General features: G+C 40.3%; 1 protein-coding gene across 2 annotated transcripts in view; it reads left to right on the top strand.

The window, feature by feature from the left end:
- Positions 1-22,415, top strand: part of DAPK1 (death associated protein kinase 1) — a 226,725-nt gene that overhangs the window by 140,048 nt on the left and 64,262 nt on the right. For both annotated transcript variants that reach the window (XM_077474824.1, XM_077474823.1), the window contains exons 5-11: positions 1,735-1,864; positions 2,015-2,063; positions 4,463-4,489; positions 12,626-12,778; positions 14,267-14,312; positions 16,742-16,831; positions 19,383-19,475. In XM_077474824.1, coding sequence (XP_077330950.1) covers positions 1,735-1,864; positions 2,015-2,063; positions 4,463-4,489; positions 12,626-12,778; positions 14,267-14,312; positions 16,742-16,831; positions 19,383-19,475 — 588 coding nt within the window. The remainder of the gene's footprint in view (positions 1-1,734; positions 1,865-2,014; positions 2,064-4,462; positions 4,490-12,625; positions 12,779-14,266; positions 14,313-16,741; positions 16,832-19,382; positions 19,476-22,415) is intronic.

The raw sequence follows: 22,415 nt of genomic DNA, 5'->3' as shown, positions 1-22,415 counted from the left end.
AAGTGCTGGATCACGCAATGATGCATAGAAACAGCCAAAATTCACAGTTGACAGGAAGAAAGACAGAGTGATGCTCACTAAGTATCCAAGACATGCAAGAAGTTAGGGCTGACTCAACAAAAAATGCTGTTATATATTTTTTTTTAGTATGATAGATTTTAAGAGAAGTTGGGGATCTTAAAAAAAGAAACATACATACTCCCCTAGATGGCTGCAGCATTGATCTAAGCTGCAGCTGCCCCCCATTGGCTCTACAACAAGAACTGAGCAATAAAAGGCCGCCCAGTTTTCAGGTTTGCTCTGAGCACAGTCACTGTCGGCCACTGGCTCTGTGCTCTGCCCCTTCAACGGTCACTGGTGTGCAGGGGTGTGGAAGGGGCAGGAATGGCTGGCTCAGGCTCTCGGCCCACTGAAAAGCTAAGCCAGCTGCCTGTCAGGCATTTGGGGGGATCCCGACATTATTGGATCAGCTCTGTGACATCACAGGAATGCAGAACTAAGTGCACTCCTGTGATCCACAGAAGTATGGCCAAAAGAACTTTAGCCATCCTTCTCCTTTTAACAATTGTATTCACTAAGCACTGAATGTAAAGGAATGGCTGTGCAGAAAGGCTAGTATATTTTACTACTAAAATAGCATGCTAACAGCAGTAAGTTCAGATGTAAAACCTGTCTCATGGCAGTCTTTTAGGACACACAAACCATTGAGGTAGCTATAGTTTGGCAGATATTTCCCCAAGAACAACATGTGAGGACAAATTTGGTCCTTGAAATACTTGCTTGACTGAGAAAATGATGAGGATGTTATTCTTTGAGCCTATCTGCTCTGTAACAGCAGATAAATCTTGGCCCCTTGTGCAGGCACATTTTTCACCTGTTATATGGTATAATGAGTGCTTCCGAGGTAAGAATTTCAATTGATGTTTAAAATTAAGAGCATCATGTATAACTACCAGGCCCTTAGGTCACCTGTAATTGTTTGCCAATACTGTGCGGTGCATGAGGCCCTACAGTTGCCCATAGTAATAAATAGCTGTACGCTTGCTGTACTGGGGCATACGTCATATTTGTATAAACCTACACACAGGCGTAAATCCCTTGATGCACACAAGATTTGTCAAGGGGTTTGTGCAGCTAGCATTCAGCCATTCAATAGTATTGGCACCTGTATTCTGCCACTGTGTCTCCCAGGCACTACTTTCTCTATTGCAGCCACTGAAAATGCCCATATAGTAGGATCAGAGCAATGATGTCACCTTCTGTCATGACAAGGACAGTGACATTAAGCCCCTAGGCCCCAAGTATTGCATTATGGTAGGAGGTCACATGCTCCCCCATAGCATTTCTATTTTGCAGTGGCAGACACAGAAGGAGCCGCAGGTAAGTGCGATGAAGGCAAGGTAGTTGGAGGTAAGCTTTACAACATCTGTCATTTTGCCATGAATGGACAAGGTGACAGGGTCTCTTTAAAATGTCTGTATTATATTAATGAGTGTGTTTTGCAAAGATCCATAGCACTAATCAGAGGCTCTGATCAATACCAAACAGTGGAACTGCCCTCAGTGGTACTTTAGCCACTTGGTTTCTGTGATTTCATTTGATTTAGGACAGCCATTTATCATTTTTAATTGCTGCGAATTATGTCAGTCTTGTGAAAGTATCAATATGTTTTAAATGGAAGGAGCATTTAATAATAATATGGCATTGCTCTTTCTTTCTTTTGTATTTATGAAGCCGGAGAACATCATGCTTTTGGACAGAAATGCACCTAAGCCAAGGATCAAGATCATTGACTTTGGCCTAGCTCACAAAATTGACTCAGAAAATGAATTTAAAAATATATTTGGAACTCCAGAATTTGTGGGTATGTATATTTTCACTGATCGTTTTTCAGCAGTTGAAATTAGTTTTTTTTCCACTTTGCTTTTTAAAAGATGTTTTAATTATGTTGCTCTATATATCAGACATTTCTTACTAGCATGTACTTAATTCTAGTCTGTCATTTCTATTATAGCTCCAGAAATTGTAAACTATGAGCCACTTGGTCTGGAGTCTGACATGTGGTAAGACCTTTTCACAATACACATTTGTAAAATATAACATTGTCATCACAATTGATTTTTGCGTTTGCACATGTATAATATGGTTGTTTATTAAAGATGCACTGTACCACTTTGAAAATAAAAGTTAACTCTTGATGTTAGGGGCATTACCATTACGTTGCTTTGCACAGGTTGTCAAAAAAAATTATCTCCTTACCTCTTAGTTGTACAGAAAGAATTAATACTCAACAAAAGTTAAAACTATAAGCCCTTGTACACACAGTCGGACATTCCGGCGGAAAATGTCCGATCGGACCGTGTTGTCGGATAATCCGACCGGCAAAGTTTTAGAGCTGGGCTATAAAATTTTCCGACATGATCCGATTGGACTTTGTCTGATAGTTTGTAGAGAATTCCGAGAAGTACCACGCATGCTCAGATCAAATTCCTAGACCAAAGCTATTGGCTACTAGCCTGAACGTAGTCTCGTCGTAACGAAATAACGTCATCACGTTCTGAACGATTGGATTTTCCGACAACTTTGTCCAACCGTGTGTATGCAACACCAGTTTCGGACAAAATCCGTCGGACAAAATCTGATGGATTTGGTTGTCAGAATGTCCAACCGTGTGTACAAGGGCTAAGAGGGCCCTACGCCTTCTGGTAAATGTGTAGAGTTTTCCCCCACTAAGCATAAGACAGTATGTTCAAACTTTGTCCAATCACCAAAAGTTGTGTTTGATTATATCAGCTTGTATAGTTATGAACATATCCTATCAGTTAGCATCAGAACAAGCATGGCATTTTTCATTGGGTATCTAGAAGATTAAAGTGATTTGGACAGCTGTGCCCAAATAACGGGTCATTTGGATCAGGGAAAGCTTTGGCAATTCCTGCCCCCCAACCTCCCAGATATTCCTATTGGCCAGTGATTCCGTCCATTATAACGATTATATAGTTGGGGGGGGGGGGGGTTCTGAGTTTGTGTTTGGGTAGAAAGAAGTAGGCAAGTTCTCTTATTATAGGAAGTGTCAGAGCTTGCTTGTTCAGAACTGCTTTGCATTATGACTCTAGAAGCTACTACAGGTCTGTGCAGGAACCACTATCTGCCTGTCTCTTGAAAGCCACCCCTGGCCCCCTTATACTGGACATCCACATGCTTCCCAGCTGCTTAATTTTTCTGTCCGGCTTTGAAACATACCTAGGCCTCCCAAAAAAGCATGTGACCATCTCACAGCATGCAGTACCTAACAGTGGTTGAATAGGAGGGGAAGATATCATAAACCTTGTGTAAAATCGGACACTAACTGATAGAGTGGCTGGGTCCAAATCTATTACTTTTTAATTTCTGGATTAATGAAAGTGATATTAAAAAAAAAATTGAGAAAATATAACTGGTAAATTTACAAAAAATTGAAAAAAGTTAGAGGTTGTATACTCTGAAAAAAACCCTGTAAGACAAAGGCATAATGAGCTAGAATGCATTGCATACTAGCTCATTATGTAATGCTTACCTTAGACCGAAGCTTTTGCAGCGCTCTGCACACTGCTGACATCTTTCCCAGAGTTACTTCCAGGTTTGCGGGCTCCAGCGCTGTGATTGACCGAAGCCGCAATGACTTCACTCCCGCGAATGTGCACGGGAGCCACCTTTCACGGCATGGGGCTTGGAAAGAACAGCATCCATGTCGCCTTGCCACAGTAAATGTGCGCAAGGCTGTCTAGAAGTGGTTAAAGATTCCAACTAGAGAATTAAATCAATTTTGCCAATGCCCCAGGCCAGTAAATTTAAAAAAAAACGCAAACAAGAACATTATTAATTACAAATATACTAGAAATAGGCCCCTTTTGACACAAAGGATCCAATGAGTTCCGCCTGTCAGTTTTTCCGGCAGACCCGATCGGACCCTCCAATTGCCCCTGTGGACTAGCAGGTTTACACCAACTTATGGCCATTTATGCCTGCCTATATCCAATCCCGTCCCCTAAAAAAAAAGGAAGGGTATCTGTCCCCCTCCATCTAGGCGGATCCAGTCTGCTAATAAAAAACAAACCGGTAGGGGATCCATCCCCCTCCATAGGCAGATTGCAGGGAAATCTGGTGTAGACAGACAGCTGAGTCAGTTTTTACCTGCTTGTCCATAGAGCAGAGTGGGTTTGGTCCGTTGCCACTCTGCATAAACTGAGTGGGCTCAGACCTGTTATCTGCCCACTCTTACATCAGCAGGGGATCTGTCTGCTGATCCCCTGCTGATCAAATCTGAGTTGGCCTTGTGTGAAATAGGCATTATATATTTATGATAGGTTGTTTGAATAGAAAATGTTTGAGATGGGGGCAAAGCAATTCTTTTTTTTTTTTTTTTGTTACATTGAGTTGTTTATTATATTCAAGTATCTTCTTGTCTTCTGTTTCATTGTAGGAGTATCGGAGTCATAACTTACATTCTGTAAGTATTGATTGCTTAGATTCTTTCTTCCAAAGTGTGAAAATAATTGTTTTTTTTCAGTTTGCATCCTATTGAGCACTCCCAGTTTTGTAAAAAAAAAAAAAAAAAGTACCATATTTTCTGGCGTATAAGACTACCTTTTACACTTAAAAAAAATGCCCAAAAATCGTGGGTCGTCTTATACGCCGGGTATACAATGCTGCCCGATGGATGTCAGCCCCCAAATGTCTGCTAATACTGTATGTGGCTTCAGCTACAAACAGTATACGCCGTTGAGCCAATCCCGGCGAGCGATGTATTCTATTAATGAATACAGAGCCTGCTTGGATTGGAGTAACAACCTCTGCCAATCCGAGCAGGCTACATAGAGTAGCCTGCTCGGATTGGCTTTGAGAGAGAGAGAGGCACAAGGGCTGATGATGCTACAGCCTCTGCCAATCCAAGCAGGCGTTGTATTCATTAAAATACACTGCTCACCATACTTCCCTGGGTAAATCCATTCACTGATCTCCTACTACTATACATCCTGCTGTTTGCCTTTGAGGTCCCAGGCACCCAAGAGGGACAGGTAAATCTGGGACATATGACAGGGGGGTTATTAAATGCATTTTGGTGGACAATTCCCATAGAATGTAACCCAAAAGTGGTATAGGTTTGGTTAGTGAAAAATTCTACTTTCCAGAGTTGTGGCATTCAATAGATCTCTGTTTGTGTTATTATTGTTTGATTTACTTTGACATATCAAAGCATGGCGGATGAGTAGTTGGCATTCTTGCTTTGTGTTTTTTAATGGTTCTAATGTTTTTTTAAATGGTGTTGCCTCAGAAGGGGGGTAGTCTTATACTGCGAGTATTGCCCAAAACCTATGTTTTCACTTGAAAAATAGGGGTCGTCTTATACGCCCAGTTGCCTTATACGCCGGCAAATACGGTATATATTTTAGCGCTTAAATAGCAAATCTTTAAACATACATCAAAAATACAGTCCACAGCACATACTGTATAATTTCTTTAATAGTGTATGCACTGAACATGTGGATCTGTGCCAGAAAACTGTATAGAGGTTGCCTTCTCTTAAATTGTACATTCTTTTTAAGGATGACTATCACACAGACCACATCAACAGTTGCAGCCTTCAGTGTATTGTCTTCCTTTCCAGTGGCTGGATGGCTACATATACTCTACATATACTATACGCTACATATATATAACAGTGGCTACATATACTCTACATGATCCAATAGTGTGTGTGTGAATGCAGCCACTCTTTTTTTATGTTTTCTGCCTGCAAGGACTACAATATTGCATGCCCACGCAGGCAGTACTTTGTTTTATGACTCGTGTTTTTTGTTGGTCCTTAATGTCACACACAGGGCAGGGAGGGACCAGCATTAATACATTAGCGATCTAATGCACGCACAGTACGTACGCCAGTACAAGGATTGATGAAAACTGTAGTTTTGTACAGCAATTCACATGGTCATTATTCACATTATGCTCATACTCAGAAGCCTGAAATGAATTCAAAGGAGCCAGAAGTGTGCAGTGAGAAAAACAAAACACTAATACAAAGTTAATCATTACATTTTTTTACATATTTGAACATAAGCGGGATGCAGTTAGGGTAAATTGTACTTTTAGGAAGAGCTGAAGAAGATGATTTAATAACATTTAATGGCCCTGCAATCTATTTTTCATGACATATTTTCTTACTTTAGTTTGGAACAGGCAGTCATGTGTACTGCTCTGTGGACACTACACGTACCATAGTCCACAGTTCATTTTGGGAGCAAGCAAGGGAGAGTCACTATGTTCCTACATACAGCAGGGATCAAAGGTAGCCACCCTCTAAGGCTGGCCATTTATACAATTTTCTTGTACAATTTTCTTGTAGATTTACCAAACCCATGTAATATGAGGTCAAACCTAAACACTTCATTTGTTTGAAATCAGGCAGGATTTTGGACTACATAGTTGAAGGTCAATCTAAAGGAAATTGTATAATGTATGGCCATCCTAACAAGAAGCTGGAGCATAGCAGCAAAAAAATGAATTTGGGAGTTTGGAGGAGGCTTTCAGAGTACTTCCTTCTCTGTTATTAAACATACATGTTGGCACAACTGCATATGAAAGATCGTTCATATGTTAATTGTTAGTGCATGCATCATCTGAAGTTGGTAGGCAGCTTTATAGTACTAATAGTCATGGGATGGCAGTCAACCAATCTGCGTATATTAGACATATGAACACCGATTACATGTCACTGTCCCTTGAGTGGGATGGCCACCAGCTGCCAAGAGAAGCACGCTTTCTAGCAGGTTAAAAAATTTGAGCTAATTATACAGAGCCCCCTGCAGTGCTCAAGTAAGAGATCATGCCTGAACGAATGTCCGCTCTCTGATGTCTAAGGGCAGCTTCACTTACATGTGTTTGTAGTTTGGCTTAGTGATATATTAACTCATGTACTGTGTTATCTTAGAGGTCCAAACAGGCAGCAGCAATATTCCCATCTTGCAGTAGACAGTGAGAAAAGCGATAGAGACATCACTCTCTTGAAGTAATCTCTGAACTGCATGTATCATGGTGCAGAAAGAGAACGTCTCTGAGATCAATCGCTGTCTGCTGTGTTATTTTCTGGAGCTACATTCTGTTTGGAGCTTGTCTAGGGATAACACTTAAGTGGTAATATACCAAATCCTGTAGTACATGTCAAAACCCTTATTTATATCTGGTACTTGCATCATAGCTTTGTGTGGGTACAGTCCAGTACCATTCTCTTTTATATTCTTTGTATGTAAATTATGAAGCCTTTTTCATTTTAAGCATAGAAGAAAACTGTTAAAACCTTGTTCAGTTTCTTTGCCAGTGAAATGTCCCCTTATTTTCTACCTTGTAGACACAATAGAAAATGGGAAGGAAAAGATAGTGCTCATTCAGACAGTTGTCACCAGAACAGTTGTCCCCATTGGAAGATTTCCCCACTATTCTTGCTCTGATGGCAACTCCAAAATTTTGATTTTTCCTTACTATACCAATGGGGACACTGACAGTGATATTTAAAAAAAAAATCTGACTGGGGTTCTAAAGCGAGTTGCAGTAAAGAAATTAGCTTGATTCCCCCATCAACACAGTGATGGCTTCCCCTACTAGCCCTACACTTGGGCAGTGATGGCGAACGTTGGCACCCCAGATGTTTTGGAACTACATTTCCCATGATGCTCATGCACTCTGCAGTGTAGTTGAGCATCGTGGGAAATGTAGTTCTAAAACATCTGGGGTGCCAAGGTTCGCCATCACTGCACTAGGGTATTCCCTTTATCGCAGGGATAGATGGGGTAAAAAAGAGGGAAGGGTATGCATATATATGAAAACTAAAGTACAAGTGAATGTGAGAGATTACATCAACAAGGGAGCTAGGGAGGAGGTGGAATCTTTATTGGGTAGAGCTCCAAAGGGATGAAGCTAAGGGGAAAATAATATTGGGAGTATGCCATAGACCCCCTAACCAGAGGGAGGAAGGGGAGACGGACCTCCTATTACAATTTGCATTGGCAGCAAGGATGGGAAGGGTTATCATAATGGGGGATTTTAATTATCCAGACATAGACTGGACAGAGGGAACCACGCATTCGTCTAAGGCTCGCCAGTTCCTAAATGTCTTGCAGGACAGTTTCATGTGTCAGATGGTAGACTCACCAACTAGCAACAAGGCGTTACCAGATCTACTGATTACGAACAATACAGACCTGATCACGGATGTGGAAATAAGGGGCAATTTAGGAAACCGCGATCACAGTTCAATTGGCTTCAGTATAAATCGTACAAATAGGAAACACAAGGGGAATACAAAGACACTGAATTTCAAAAGATCCAACTTCCCTAAACTACGAACCTTGCTAGAAGATATAAACTGGGATAAAATCTTAGAAACAAAGAACACGGAGGAGAGATGGGTTTGCTTTAAGAGCATATTTTTAAAAAAAGGCATTAGCCAGTGCATCCCATTGGGAAATGCATTTAAAAGAGCGATCAAAAGTACTGGATGGCTTAACTCCAATGTAAAAATGCATATAAACGCAAAGGATAAGGCCTTCAAAAAATGCAAGGCTGGGGGATCATCATCAGCATTCAGACTTTACAAAGAATACAACAAGATAGGCAATTGTGCAATTAGGGCTAAGATAGAACACGAAAAACAAAATGGCTTTCTTCTTGCCACGCTTCCATAAGGGCCAGATTTGTGGAGTGCACGACTAAGTTATCCTGTTGATAGATTCTCCCACCTGAGCTGTGGATCTCTGCAGCTCCTCCAGCATTACCGTGTCCGGCCTGTCAGTTTAGGTGGACGGCCATGTCTTGGTAGATTTGCAGTTGTGCCATACTCTTTCCATTTTCGGATGATGGACTGAACAGTGCCCTGAGATGTTTAAAGCTTGGGATATTTTTTTAGAACATAACCCTGCTTTATATTGCTCCACAACTTTATCCTTTACCTGTCTGGTGTGTTCCTTGGCCTTCATGATGTTTGTTCACCAAGGTTCTCTAACAAACCTCTCAAGGGCTCCACAGAACTGTATTTATACTGAAATTAAATCACTCACAGGTTTATCATTTTCCTTCCACTTCACAATTATGTGGCACTTTGTGTCGGTCTATCACATAAAATCCCAATAACATACATTTACGTTTTTGGTTGTTACATGACAAAATGTGTAAAATTTCAAGGGGAATGAATACATTTTTTCAAGGTAATGGATAAAGCATTTCAAATGCCATCAGCGCATCGTGGGTGCAATGCCTAGGCTCCTGTAGATTATTCCTCTAGCCCAGGTCCCATACGGAGGTACAAACCTCCAGTTATGAGGCTGGAGGGAGGATCAGTGGACTATGGGTCTACGAGTGTGGTGACATCATCACATATTTAGGTGATAAATATAGTATCGTCCGTACTAAAAGGTGCTATATAAAAAACATAAAAGCCAATATGTGTTTGGAGAATAGTGAGGAGCCCTCACAGCTATACCGTGATAGTATTTTGGGTAAAGATCATGTGAATGTTCAGAAAATTTCAATAGTTTAGAAAAAGTGATTCCCAATGCGATTTAAAAAAATTGGCAAAGTTGCATAAAGTGGCAGTGCTGGATATAAAGAAGGTTCGTGGAGGTAGCTACTACATCATATAGTGACTTAAATAATATATATAAAAATAAAACAGTCGACAAAATATATAGTGATTCCCAATGCGATTTGTTCAAACTGACAGAATCGCATAAAAGTGCCAGTGCTAAACAATAAATAGGTCTGTGAGAATATCTATTACATCAAAATATGAAAATAATAATGTACAAAAACAGTCACTCACTAAATAAAACAATGGTGCAAATAATGGTTGACTTGTGACTGAAAAAATCGCATAAAGTGACAAATGCCAAAAAAGGGGGTTAAGAAGAGTGAATATGTGCAAGTGTCCTATGTCGTAGAGAATAGTATCAATGCGGTGAAAAGTGGAATACTATCATAGAACACAACAAAATATTAAATCCAAAGCAAAACCAATAAACAAAAAACACATAAACTGATCTTGGTGTTAGGGGAAGGGAAAGAACCTTCTAAAAAAAGGCAAAAAAAAAAGAGGGGGTGTGCACAATATTTTAAAACTTAATAAATACAGAAAATTGAGCAATGATCTTTGTTAAAAAATGTCCATTCAACTTGTGCGACAACCGGTAGCGATTATCCCGAAAATCGCATCTAACGAGGCAATCGCATACAGTGCTGGTGCTTTAAGTATATGTGCACTACAAAGTAACAGCTTAAACGATGGTGGTAATAGTGCTGGTGAATATATCCCACGTGGTCCTGTGTGATCGAAATATGGGTGTCCCCTTACCTTACGGCTGTAAGGTAACAGCATATGATATGTGTGTCCTCAGGGTTCCTGGTGATCGTTATCCCTCGAGGTCCTATTCCTATGTCCCCGGATCCTGGCGTCTCCTGCCTATTCTGCCGTATTGGACTCTTTATGTGGTCGCTCAGCAGTACTTCAGCGTGGGGGGGTACCTCGGCGGTGGGTGTTTATGTAAGGGGTTAAACACATAAGGAGGAAGGGAGCCCCATAGTGTAATAATTTTTTAACAATATGAAGTTTATTCGTAAAAAACGGATTAGGTACTCACAAACAGTTTTCTTGTATGAGGTATAAACGAGCCTCGAGCTCGATTGCGTCACTTCCGGTAGCGTCCCGACGCGTGTTCGTCACGGTCACGTGACTTCATCAGGGGACCGTGACGAACACGCGTCGGGACGCTACCGGAAGTGACGCAATCGAGCTCGAGGCTCGTTTATACCTCATACAAGAAAACTATCTGTTTGTGAGTACCTAATCCGTTTTTTACGAATAAACTTCATATTGTTAAAAAATTATTACACTATGGGGCTCCCTTCCTCCTTATGTGTTTAACCCCTTACATAAACACCCACCGCCGAGGTACCCCCCCACGCTGAAGTACTGCTGAGCGACCACATAAAGAGTCCAATATGGCAGAATAGGCAGGAGACGCCAGGATCCGGGGACATAGGAATAGGACCTCGAGGGATAACGATCACCAGGAACCCTGAGGACACACATATCATATGCTGTTACCTTACAGCCGTAAGGTAAGGGGACACCCATATTTCGATCACACAGGACCACGTGGGATATATTCACCATCACTATTACCACCACCGTTTAAGCTGTTACTTTGTAGTGCACATATACTTAAAGCACCAGCACTGTATGCGATTGCCTCGTTAGATGCGATTTTCGGGATAATCGCTGCCGGTTGTCGCACAAGTTGAATGGACATTTTTTAACAAAGATCATTGCTCAATTTTCTGTATTTATTAAGTTTTAAAATTTTGTGCACACCCCCTCCTTTTTTTTTTTGGCCTTTTTTTAGAAGGTTCTTTCCCTTCCCCTAACACCAAGATCAGTTTATGTGTTTTTTGTTTATTGGTTTTGCTTTGGATTTAATATTTTGTTGTGTTCTATGATAGTATTCCACTTTTCACCGCATTGATACTATTCTCTACGACATAGGACACTTGCACATATTCACTCTTCTTAACCCCCTTTTTTGGCATTTGTCACTTTATGCGATTTTTTCAGTCACAAGTCAACCATTATTTGCACCATTGTTTTATTTAGTGAGTGACTGTTTTTGTACATTATTATTTTCATATTTTGATGTAATAGATATTCTCACAGACCTATTTATTGTTTAGCACTGGCACTTTTATGCGATTCTGTCAGTTTGAACAAATCGCATTGGGAATCCCTATATATTTTGTCGACTGTTTTATTTTTATATATATTATTTAAGTCACTATATGATGTAGTAGCTACCTCCACGAACCTTCTTTATATCCAGCACTGCCACTTTATGCAACTTTGCCAATTTTTTTAAATCGCATTGGGAATCACTTTTTCTAAACTATTGAAATTTTCTGAACATTCACATGATCTTTACCCAAAATACTATCACGGTATAGCTGTGAGGGCTCCTCACTATTCTCCAAACACATATTGGCTTTTATGTTTTTTATATAGCACCTTTTAGTACGGACGATACTATATTTATCACCTAATCATTTGAGAGCTTATTGAATCTATTAACCTGTTCCGGTCAGATTTTCCACCATAGTACTGCGCATCACTACTTCTTTGCCCCCTTTTTTCTTTTATTGGGGTTCTAGTACCCCATCCCAGTGTGTGCAGCGGTACAACAATTAGACTTCTTCCTGATTAGGCGCAGGAATAATTTCTTTTACATCATCACATATGTACCTCATTGGAAAATTCAATTCCATCTCTTGTGGTGGCAGATGGGTCTTGGCGTCTTCCATTCACAGATTTGTGTGATTGGATGTTGCAATGAATGAGATGCCTACGTGGGGAGAAAAAACCCACAATTCAGGTAAAGGCGGTTTGGTGGGGGGCTGTGGAACAAGACCATGGTTTATTCTACACACTAAATATGGGAGTAATATGGAACCTGTTCAGAAAAGTGGAATTAGCCTTTAACTATTTGATTTCATTTTTTTTTGAGCAACCTCTTGGATAAATGTGAATTTTTTTTGACCATGTTGTCCACAGGTTAAGTGGAGCATCTCCATTCCTCGGTGAAACCAAACAAGAAACCTTGGCAAATATATCTGCTGTTAGCTATGAATTTGAAGATGAGTTTTTTAGTAGCACTAGCGACCTGGCCAAAGATTTTATTAGGCGGCTTCTTGTAAAGGACCCAAAGTAAGTTGTGTTTGTCAAAACTGGTATTGATTGTGAATAGATTAAGAGAAAACAAAAATTAAATGTGGTAGTGTAATGATGGAATCTCCCACCGTGTATTTTAATAACAGTTTTTCTCATCTGTTTTAGTGTAAAATTGTTGTCTTGCTGTTTTATTTATTTATACACTAACAGACTCTGTCATGGCTGCCTGGCAAAGATGGATGTTGGAGATAGGGCATATCTGAGTAATTCACAATAAAGATGTTTACTATGCTACAGTGATATTTTGCCCTACTGAACCCATTAACAGCCAAAAAAATCACTATTGCAAAGAAATATTTTGTCTGCTAAATGTAGTTTTCATGCTGTATTTTTTAGCAAAAATTGGTTGGACAATACCTATAGCCTTTATTTTACTTTAAAATAATCCCATATTAATCTTTGCACCTTTGCAAGTGCACTTGCTCCAGAGTTTAGTAATTGAGGTAAAACTTAATTTTGCAAAGAATACTCAGTTGCATGCAAGGAAAATAAAAAAACAGTATTTTTGTTTGTACATGATTGAATGATAGAAACCAGCAGAGCTTCTCTTCATTTCTCTAGATCGGAGGGGAAGCTCTGAAAATGTGCTTAAAGTATATTTGTCTTCAGTAAATAAATCTCAATATGTGTTGCCATGCATGCCGGAGTAAGAGAAAGATTTTTAGGTCTCTAATCTAGCTTATCTCTTTTTGAATTTTGAGGCCTGACATTTATTTACTCAAGTTTGTTTGTTTTTTGTTTGTTTTTTTTGCCCTGTCATTTGCCACTATCTCTAATTTCCTCAGTATGCATACCAGGATCAAATACCTGTTATGCATAGACATTAGTTGGGAGACAACATGTAAGAGAGTTGACAGGGCAGCAAGACTTCAGGTGACCACTAACCCCTGACTTTAAAGCTGAAGAATGAAGCACTAGGTTAGCAAAGTTAAAAATTGGGTCATTCTTTCAGAAGTAAGCCATTACAACTAGAAAAAATGAGTCTGAATAGTTGCATTCCTGTAGAACTGCAATCTGCTTTGAAGGCTGCCATAACCATACCTAAAGCACTGCAGGATATGGCATAGGTACATCGACTCAGTCGACCAGAATTATGGATATGTATGAAGTATGAATAATCATCTGATTGGACTAATGGCATTAAGTTTACTGACCCTTGTGTGTATGGCTATTTTTTTTTTTTAGACATGTGGGGCAATAGACAATCGGACCCAATTTATCTAAATCTTTTAATAAACACACTACCTCTTTATGTCAAAAAATCACGACAAAAAAATAACTATAAGGCTGGTAGGGAAGGAATGTAAATAAAACCAATTTATAATACAATGTGAAGTTTGACCATTGCCTTTAATAACGCTAGTCAAATGGTAAACTGTACAAAATATTTCAATTGTTTCTGGATAACTTCAGTGATGGTCTCAGCATCTCTCTAATAATTATTCATGAACATTTTTTTTAAAGGAAAAGAATGACAATTCAAGACAGCTTGAGTCACTCATGGATAAAGGTAAAGGTTGAAGATGCCAAATGTGCAATATGCTCAAATTCAGTATTCTCACCTACACATTCTTCCTTCTATTGTTACAATCAAATTGCATTTGCTAAAATGTCTAATACAGCTGCAACTAAAACATAGATATTCAAAAGTATACCCGCTCCACCTTCATAGTCCTGTGTTCTGAGGGAGAGCACTGGTGCTGGAAAGGTTTCCATGATCAAAACTGCAGAGTATGTATGGATGGTCCTGCACACACAAAAAGGGCATTAATTCAAACTTTACCCATAACAACTTGATAAAAAAAAAATGTTCTTTAGCAAAGAACATACATTTTACATTAATAATTATGTTACCAAAATTGGTGTGTGCGGTAAATTGCCTCTAGCATTGCTCTTGTTTCTTCTTGCTGGAGGTTGCCATTTGGTTGAAGCCCGGAGTCCCTGAGGAGGAGTAAATCTTTAGGCTGTCAGCAGATCGGTCTCTACATTATAGGCATAGTACCGAAAAATAGAAAGCAACTGAGCATGTGCAAAGTGGAGAGTGACAGTAGGGTTGATTTACTAAAAGTGGAGAGTGCAAAATCTAGTGCTGCTCTGCATAGAAATGAATCAGCTACCAGGTTGTTGTTTTTTTTGTCAAACCTTAGCTGAATTTAGAAGTTGATTGGTTTCTATGCAGAGCTGCACCAGATTTTGCATTCTCCAGTTTGAGGCTCACAGCAGGAGTCCGATGCATCTCTATTCACCATTTCAGGTCCGAATTCAGCCTGAATGTTTGGCTGAATTCGGACCTGAAATGGACCAAAAGACGCATATCGCTCCTGTGCAATTCGCAACGGAGCCACTCTGGAGATGTGTGAACCGGCTCTATTGAGAGCGGGCCACAATCTCGTGACATGCAAATTGGTTGCGGGGAAACCCACATCCCATTCGCAATAGTATGAACCCAGCCTTAGTAAACCAACCCCAGTGTATTACTGGATTTTAAAAAGTATAGGCATGTATTTTTAATGTTTTTACATGGCTATACCCACAAATGCGGCCAGCATGAAGTGATTTAGCAAGACTTAATTTTATGACTAAAGTTCCACTGCAAGATCTTTTTTAGATACATGTTAGCCAATGCAGTCTTTTAGCTGCAAGCCTTTGTATGGGTAAATACAATTTTTTTTTAAACCTTGGACTGTTTGCAAAATCATCCATATATACTATGTATCTAAAATAAAGATACAAGCTATGCACTTAACCATGTAGGAAACCTAACAAGATAGAGATGAGGGAACTGCCAATACCAACTTGTTTTTGGAAAGTGCAAACCTCAGGATTTATATGGAAATGGAAGAAGCATGCGGCCAATAAATTTTTGGTAAACCTGATATGCATGCTTTTCCAGGTAAATAACTTAACTAGAGGTTAAAGACTGACACAAAAAACGGTGAGGACCATAGATCTTTAAAAACAAGTAATAAAATAGTTCCTATGTTCTACTCTGGCAGGTTCCCTGGATTGGGTATTTATCTACTTTCTGTACAGCTTAAGCATTTACCTATTAGCACATGGAAACCCAACAGCCAAGTAGAGGAATATCTACAAAATGCCATGAAAACTGTAACCAGTCAGGTGCTTGTTTTTTTGTTTTTTTTTCATATTTTTTTTTGTGTGAACAGACAAGCAGCTAAAATCTGATTGGTTACGCAAGCAATGCCCAGTTTTTCTTTCCTGCGGAATCCTTATGACACCTTCCTATGCCTTGTTCTTTGTGTAGCAATCTCTGTTACTAAACCATTTTTAGTAGCAGAGTCAAGGACTTTTGGCGTTCATCATGCAATTTAAGTCCAGAGTAGCATAAGGTTTCATTAGGAGCCAATGAGCTAGTAGTTCTGGAGCATTAAGATAATGTTACTAATTACTGACATTGGCCTGGATGCTTCCCTCTAACTATGTGCAGTAGTTATTTATTTTTCCTCTGTTGGTGTGCAGGCAATTTGAGATTTGGCAAGCTGCTAAATTACCAGTGCAGTGAGTGTTGTAATGAAAAGTTCAGCTTTATTGATGGAGTTAATATTAATATCTGGCAGTGTGGTTCCCTCTAATTTCCCTAGTCACGTCTTGGGAGAAGCTGAACTCCATCTTACCTTGTAGCTTATTGCAGCAGTAATAACTGGCCCACATTCTTCCCCCAGATGCCCCATTGCTGATCAGTGCAGACACAAAATAAAGAACATAAATCGCACATTTCCAACCTCCTCCTACGTATGAAGTTATCTTTTACAGTTTACTGCTTTTTATTGTTCAGTGTGATTACTTGCATAAAAACACTGCAGTATGTGGAGTGTGATTATTTCCATTGTCAGGCCTTTTATTCTATGCAAGATTTAAACAAAACTCCCCCTGAGTGTAGCGCACAGCTGTTCTGACTGTTCTATATATTTGTCACAGCCTAAGGATACCCAACAAGCACTGAGCAGAAAAGCCTCTGCAGTGAATATGGAGAAATTCAAGAAGTTTGCTGCACGCAGAAAATGGAAAGTAAGTGTTTGTTTCCGTTTTCTCATTATATGGACCATACAGAACAATTCAAAGATGGAAATCTATATATACACACTTGTGCATACTGTATATAGATCTGTATAGTCCATCCCTTCTATATGAGCAAACTATACATAGCCACTTGTACCACACATATTCCACCATGTAGTATCACAAAGTAAGCCTCAGATGAGCCAATAGAAACATATATTTAGTCAGACAGATATCATACCAGCAACTTCCATTTTCATTTTCGGGTCTATCTGTGCCACTTGTGCCCATTTCTATTTCAGAGTGAATAAAAGTTATCATGACGAGTAATGTTAAAGCGGAACTAAAGTCCCAGATTTAAAGGCTGTAAGCACGCAAGCAGGTAGGTTTATTTTATTGCAGAAAAAACACTGCATATAAAAAAAAAAACCTACATGCCTGCTTGCAGTCTTTTTTTGGAATGGACACCAAGCTGCTCAAGTGCAGCTCAGTTGATGTTCCTGCGCAGACCCCGTGTGTCCTCCTCTACCCAAAAGATTAACCTTTTTTGATTAATCTTTTGAGTTTACATATTTGGTTCTTAAAGGGAAACGGCACCATTTATTTTGATCAGTATTTGATTGAACTTTGTGAGATGTGCACGTGTTCACTTCAGTTATTAGGAAATTCAATAAGGGTTGTCACGTAAGTTAATATTTTTCTGTAAAGGATTGCTACATTGATTTTTGGAAACTAAGGGGGCTTCTGAAATAAGGAGGAACCTTTATATGTGTGTCTCCAGTGTATTCCCTCCCCTCTTACATCGGTGACCCCCCCCCCCAGACTTTGTGTGGCCTGGAGCTATTTCACACTGGCCTCTTCCTAATTGCCTGATTTCGTACAGGGCATTGAGGGCAGGCTCACCCTCAGATCTTTGATCCTCTTCTCCTCCTGCTTCCCCTCCTTGCAGTTTCTTTCTAATTTCAGGAAATGGTGCCATGACATCACTGCGCACCCGCGGCCCGCTCCCCTGCCTGAGCCGAGCTCAGCCGATTACTAATAGGGTGGCTCAAACTGAGGCTGAACCAAGCTCAGCAGATTACTAATAGCCCTGCTCCAAAACTGTGCATGCACAGTCCTGGATCTGGGGACAAGTGAGTTTATTATGGGCACTTTTCCGCTGTTCATGGACATTTACGTACAGCTAAAGAGCGCCCCATTTTTTACAAACTGTCTATAAATTTATGGACAGTTGTCAGCCCTGGGTGGAAGATGTTGGCAAAGATCGTTGAACCGTTTAAGGTAGTTAGTGGAAGTTTAGTTCCTCTTTAATGAAACTGACACTGTGAGCATAAAGGGGTTTATAGATACATTTCCTCATTTGTTTACTGCTATGTACTTTGGTACAATGTATCCAATTGTACCACATTTGGTAAAAAGACATTTAAGATAAATCCATAATTTTTATCCTTTCCAAAAAATAAAGGATGATAGAATCATATTTGTACAATTCACTGACTTTTCCTCTAACCAAGGCTTATCTAGTCAACCCATGCTTGGATTTGTAGCCTAAGGCCGCGTACACACGGGCGGACTGTTCGCCCAACTTTGTCCGTCAAACAGTTTCGGCAAACAGTCCGCTCAAAATTAGCATGGACGGACATGGCCACACACGACGAACGAACAGTTTGCTGAAACCGTGCGCGATGACGTGAACGGCACGTACGACGGGACGAAAAATACGACGTCCTATACACTGCATTATAACTTTCGGCGTGTTAAGCCTTTCTGAGCATGCGCGGAACTTAGTTTGTCGAACAAGCCTACACACGGGCGGACTGTTCGCTCAAACCAAGTTTCAGCGGACAGTTTTTCGGAATTTCCGAAAAACCTTGTTCGTCAAACTGTCCGCTGAAACTGTCCGCTGAACGCCCACACACGAGCGGACTGTCTGCTGAAACACTGTTCAGCGGACAAAGTTGGGCGAACAGTCCGCCCGTGTGTACGCGGTCTTAGACAAATTTAACAAGTTGTTTAAAATGATGTGATGGTTATGATTTGGCATGGTTTACAATATATGCTTATTTACATTCATGCACACTGATCTCAGTTTATTTCTACTGTGCCGGTTAGCAAGTAAACTGCAAATTGAAAGTCTTGTTTGGTCACAATTTAGTATGACTAAAAATCACTGATGTATATAAGCTTTAGAAAAGAGATCCTTAATATAGAAGTTCTAGATGAAATAATTATTTTACTGAAAAAAATCTGCCTAGGCAGTTTTTAAATATTGTAAAAAATGTCTATTTGAGTAATAGTGATGATAAATGTACACACTGTGCATTAGCAGTGGGGAACAAGTATGATACTGGGGGCTTCAAATGAAATCATTTTCCTGCAATATCTTGGACTTGCAGAATATATTATAACATGTCCAGTTTGTAGGATTGGATGTTTTCTCCCATCTCTGCCTGACTGTTAGAACATTTTAATTAGGGTTTGTCAGCTGAGAAAGGTACATTTTCTGTGCAGTGTGGCACGATTAAGGATAACTGACATGCAATGTCTTCTCTTTTTCAAGCAATCTGTCCGCTTAATATCCCTGTGCCAAAGACTATCGAGATCTTTCTTATCCAGAAGCAACATGAGTATTGCTAGAAGTGATGACACTCTGGTAAGTGTAGAAAATCAACCCCAACAATTGAGTTTTCCTTCATTTATGTGCACAGGGCTTACTAGAAAAGCAATACTGCCTACAAGATATACCATCGCCAACATGCTCAGTTAATTTTATTGCTTCAAATGATGTTATGTAGATAAAACATGGCATAGGGATTTGTGGCTTTGCACACCGTTGCTGAATCATTAACTGCAATAAAAATAGTCAGTATTTATCCACACAGCACCTGAATTGTGGTACCAATGTACAAAGTCAGTAACCTATAGTAAAAGGGTGCAAGCTATCCAACATCCTAAAGTGGTTGTAAACACTGAAATTGGAACAAAGCATATTCCTCCAGAGTGTGTACTTGTCTCACTCCAAAACACTAAGTGTCATTTCTGTGAGCTGCCTCGTTCCTCTTCTATCAGCATGAGTCCCCTTTGACAAGTTTTCCTGATACCAAGAGAAAAAAGATGAAATGGGAGGGATTTCCAGCCTCATCTTTGTTCCTGTGTGCTGTATAAAGGGGGAGAGGTGTCCCCCCCTCTCCTCCGCTCTCTTCCCCTCCTCCGCTCTCTTCCCCTCCTCCGCTCTCTTCCCCTCCTCCGCTCTCTTCCCCTCCTCCGCTCTCTTCCCCTCCTCCGCTCTCTTCCCCTCCTCCGCTCTCTTCCCCTCCTCTCTTCCTCTCTTCCCCTCCTCTCTTCCTCTCTTCCCCTCCTCTCTTCCTCTCTTCCCCTCCTCTCTTCCTCTCTTCCCGCCCTCTCTTCCTCTCTTCCCGCCCTCTCTTCCTCTCTTCCCGCCCTCTCTTCCTCTCTTCCCGCCCTCTCTTCCTCTCTTCCCGCCCTCTCTTCCTGCCCTCTCTTCCTGCCCTCTCTTCCTCCCCCTTCTTCCTCTCTTCCTCCCCCTTCTTCCTCTCTTCCTCCCCCTTCTTCCTCTCTTCCTCCCCCTTCTTCCTCTCCTCTCCTCCCCCTTCTTCCTCTCCTCTCCTCCCCCTTCTTCCTCTCCTGCTCTCATCCTCTCCTCTCCTCCCCCCCTCTTCCTCTCCTCCTGCTCTCTCCTCTCCACCAATCAACAGTCAGAGTTCTCCACCCTCTGCTTTTCAGAGCTGACATATCCTGTGTAAATTCAGCAGTTTGAATGTAGGGGAAAGCCAGCTGCAGATAAACAGGTACAAATTATAAAGGAGGATTTGAGGGCGGTCACTTCACTGGGTGTATGGAAGGGTTTACAACCACTTTAATTATCAAACAAGAGTATATCTCCTTTTACAAAATTTGCCCGTGTCCCTTTTTTTCATCCTAGCCTAATTGTGGGAAACCAGGAAACAAATATAATTTTTTTTTTTTTTTTTATATTGCTGTCCGCTTTTTCACATGGACTGTCAGTTTTTTGGATGGATGAAAACTAAATGTACAGCATAGCTATAAACAGGCAGATATAAACTGACATGCATCGGTTTACATCTGCGTTGTCCAATTTTTATGTCCCCAGAAAAAAATGGAAAATGTTTGCAGATAAAAAGGGATGTAAATAAATGTCTGTTCCATTTGCGTTTTTTGGGCGACAAACATGTTTTTTGTTCACGCTTTTGTACACCTATAACTTTTTTTTCAACATCAAAAAAAACGCACTTCTTAAAAACAGATGTATACTGATGTAAACTGAATTGAACATGGATATTTAAACTCATGTCAAGGATTACTTTTTTATGCATTTTCCTCACTTTTCATGACTGAACTGATTACACATGTGTTTACTTACATATGCCTGCCTCTGAGGTAGGTGGATCAACTGAACTGCCACGTATGTCCCAAACAGACATCCATCCCATCCTCTGTACTCTGTAAAATACTGCTAAATTTGTTGTTAATAAAAAAAATAATACATTACTTACAAAGGTACCACTGCTACCTGCTACCTGCTCAAAATATGCGAAGTAAATAAGTAAGCTATTTGACCCAATTTTCTGAGGGAAACGTGAACATTGTAGAGCCTTGGTCGCCAACCTATAGCCCTTTGGTATATGATGTGTGGCACTCGGACCTCAGCAGTCCGTAGTGGGAACATTGATTAGGGTATTAGCATTGATCTCTACTAGCCGTATGTAATATGTTCCCAGTTTCGTATTGTCTTCTTTAGCATATCCTCAGCCAAAGGTGTAGCATGGCCACACTCTCTGACCCTCATTTCCTTTTAGTAGGGCTGCAATTTCTGACAGTCCTCTCAAGCATTATATATATAGTGATATTAGGGGGTGCATTGAGCCCCCCCTAGCTCACAAGTTGACAACCACTGCTGTAGATCATTATTTCACAGTGCAGTTACCTTAATATGCTCAGTTAGGAGTATCTCAAATAATGATAGTGGTTTCCTCTGTGGAAGCATTTTCAAAGTAGAGAGAACATTGCACAATAAACATTTTCTGATATTATCTAGATTTGTGGACATCTATGGTACCCTGGGATTGTACACAACAGGGGTTGGGATACAATTTGCGTGCATTGCTCTAAGACTTTCATTTTCTGCTGTCGTCTTGGTTTTTATCAATCATTAAGCAGTTTCCTGAGCCATCAAAGAATAGAAAATGCTTTGCAGCATTACCAAGGTAGCCGAAGCTACAATTTAACAGTTCCCCCAGGTCTCCATCCTGTCAAATATTTCACATTAAGCTATGGAATAGAGTAATAAAAGAACAACCAAGGTCTTCCCATTTTTCATATCTCCTGGTGTTAAAATTAACCTTTCAGCATAGTTACACAAGGAACACCTTTAAATGATTCTTTAAGCCTAAAGGTGCCATACACTAATTGTGGGGTTTTTTTCAGCCTGTGGTTTGAACAAAAAAAAAGCCAACGGTTTTCTCCTCTCAAGATATAAAGGAATCTCCTGCAGGTGCTATTGTGTTTTGACAGTGACCTTGCTAGCAGTCAAAATACCCAAACAGCAGCTGCA

The sequence above is a fragment of the Lithobates pipiens genome, unplaced genomic scaffold (genome assembly GCF_037356315.1).
Source record: "Lithobates pipiens isolate NorthernLeopardFrog02 unplaced genomic scaffold, aLitPip1_a1.2 Scaffold_13, whole genome shotgun sequence".
Taxonomy (NCBI): Eukaryota; Metazoa; Chordata; class Amphibia; order Anura; family Ranidae; genus Lithobates; species Lithobates pipiens.
This window is presented reverse-complemented; position numbering and strand designations above follow the sequence as displayed.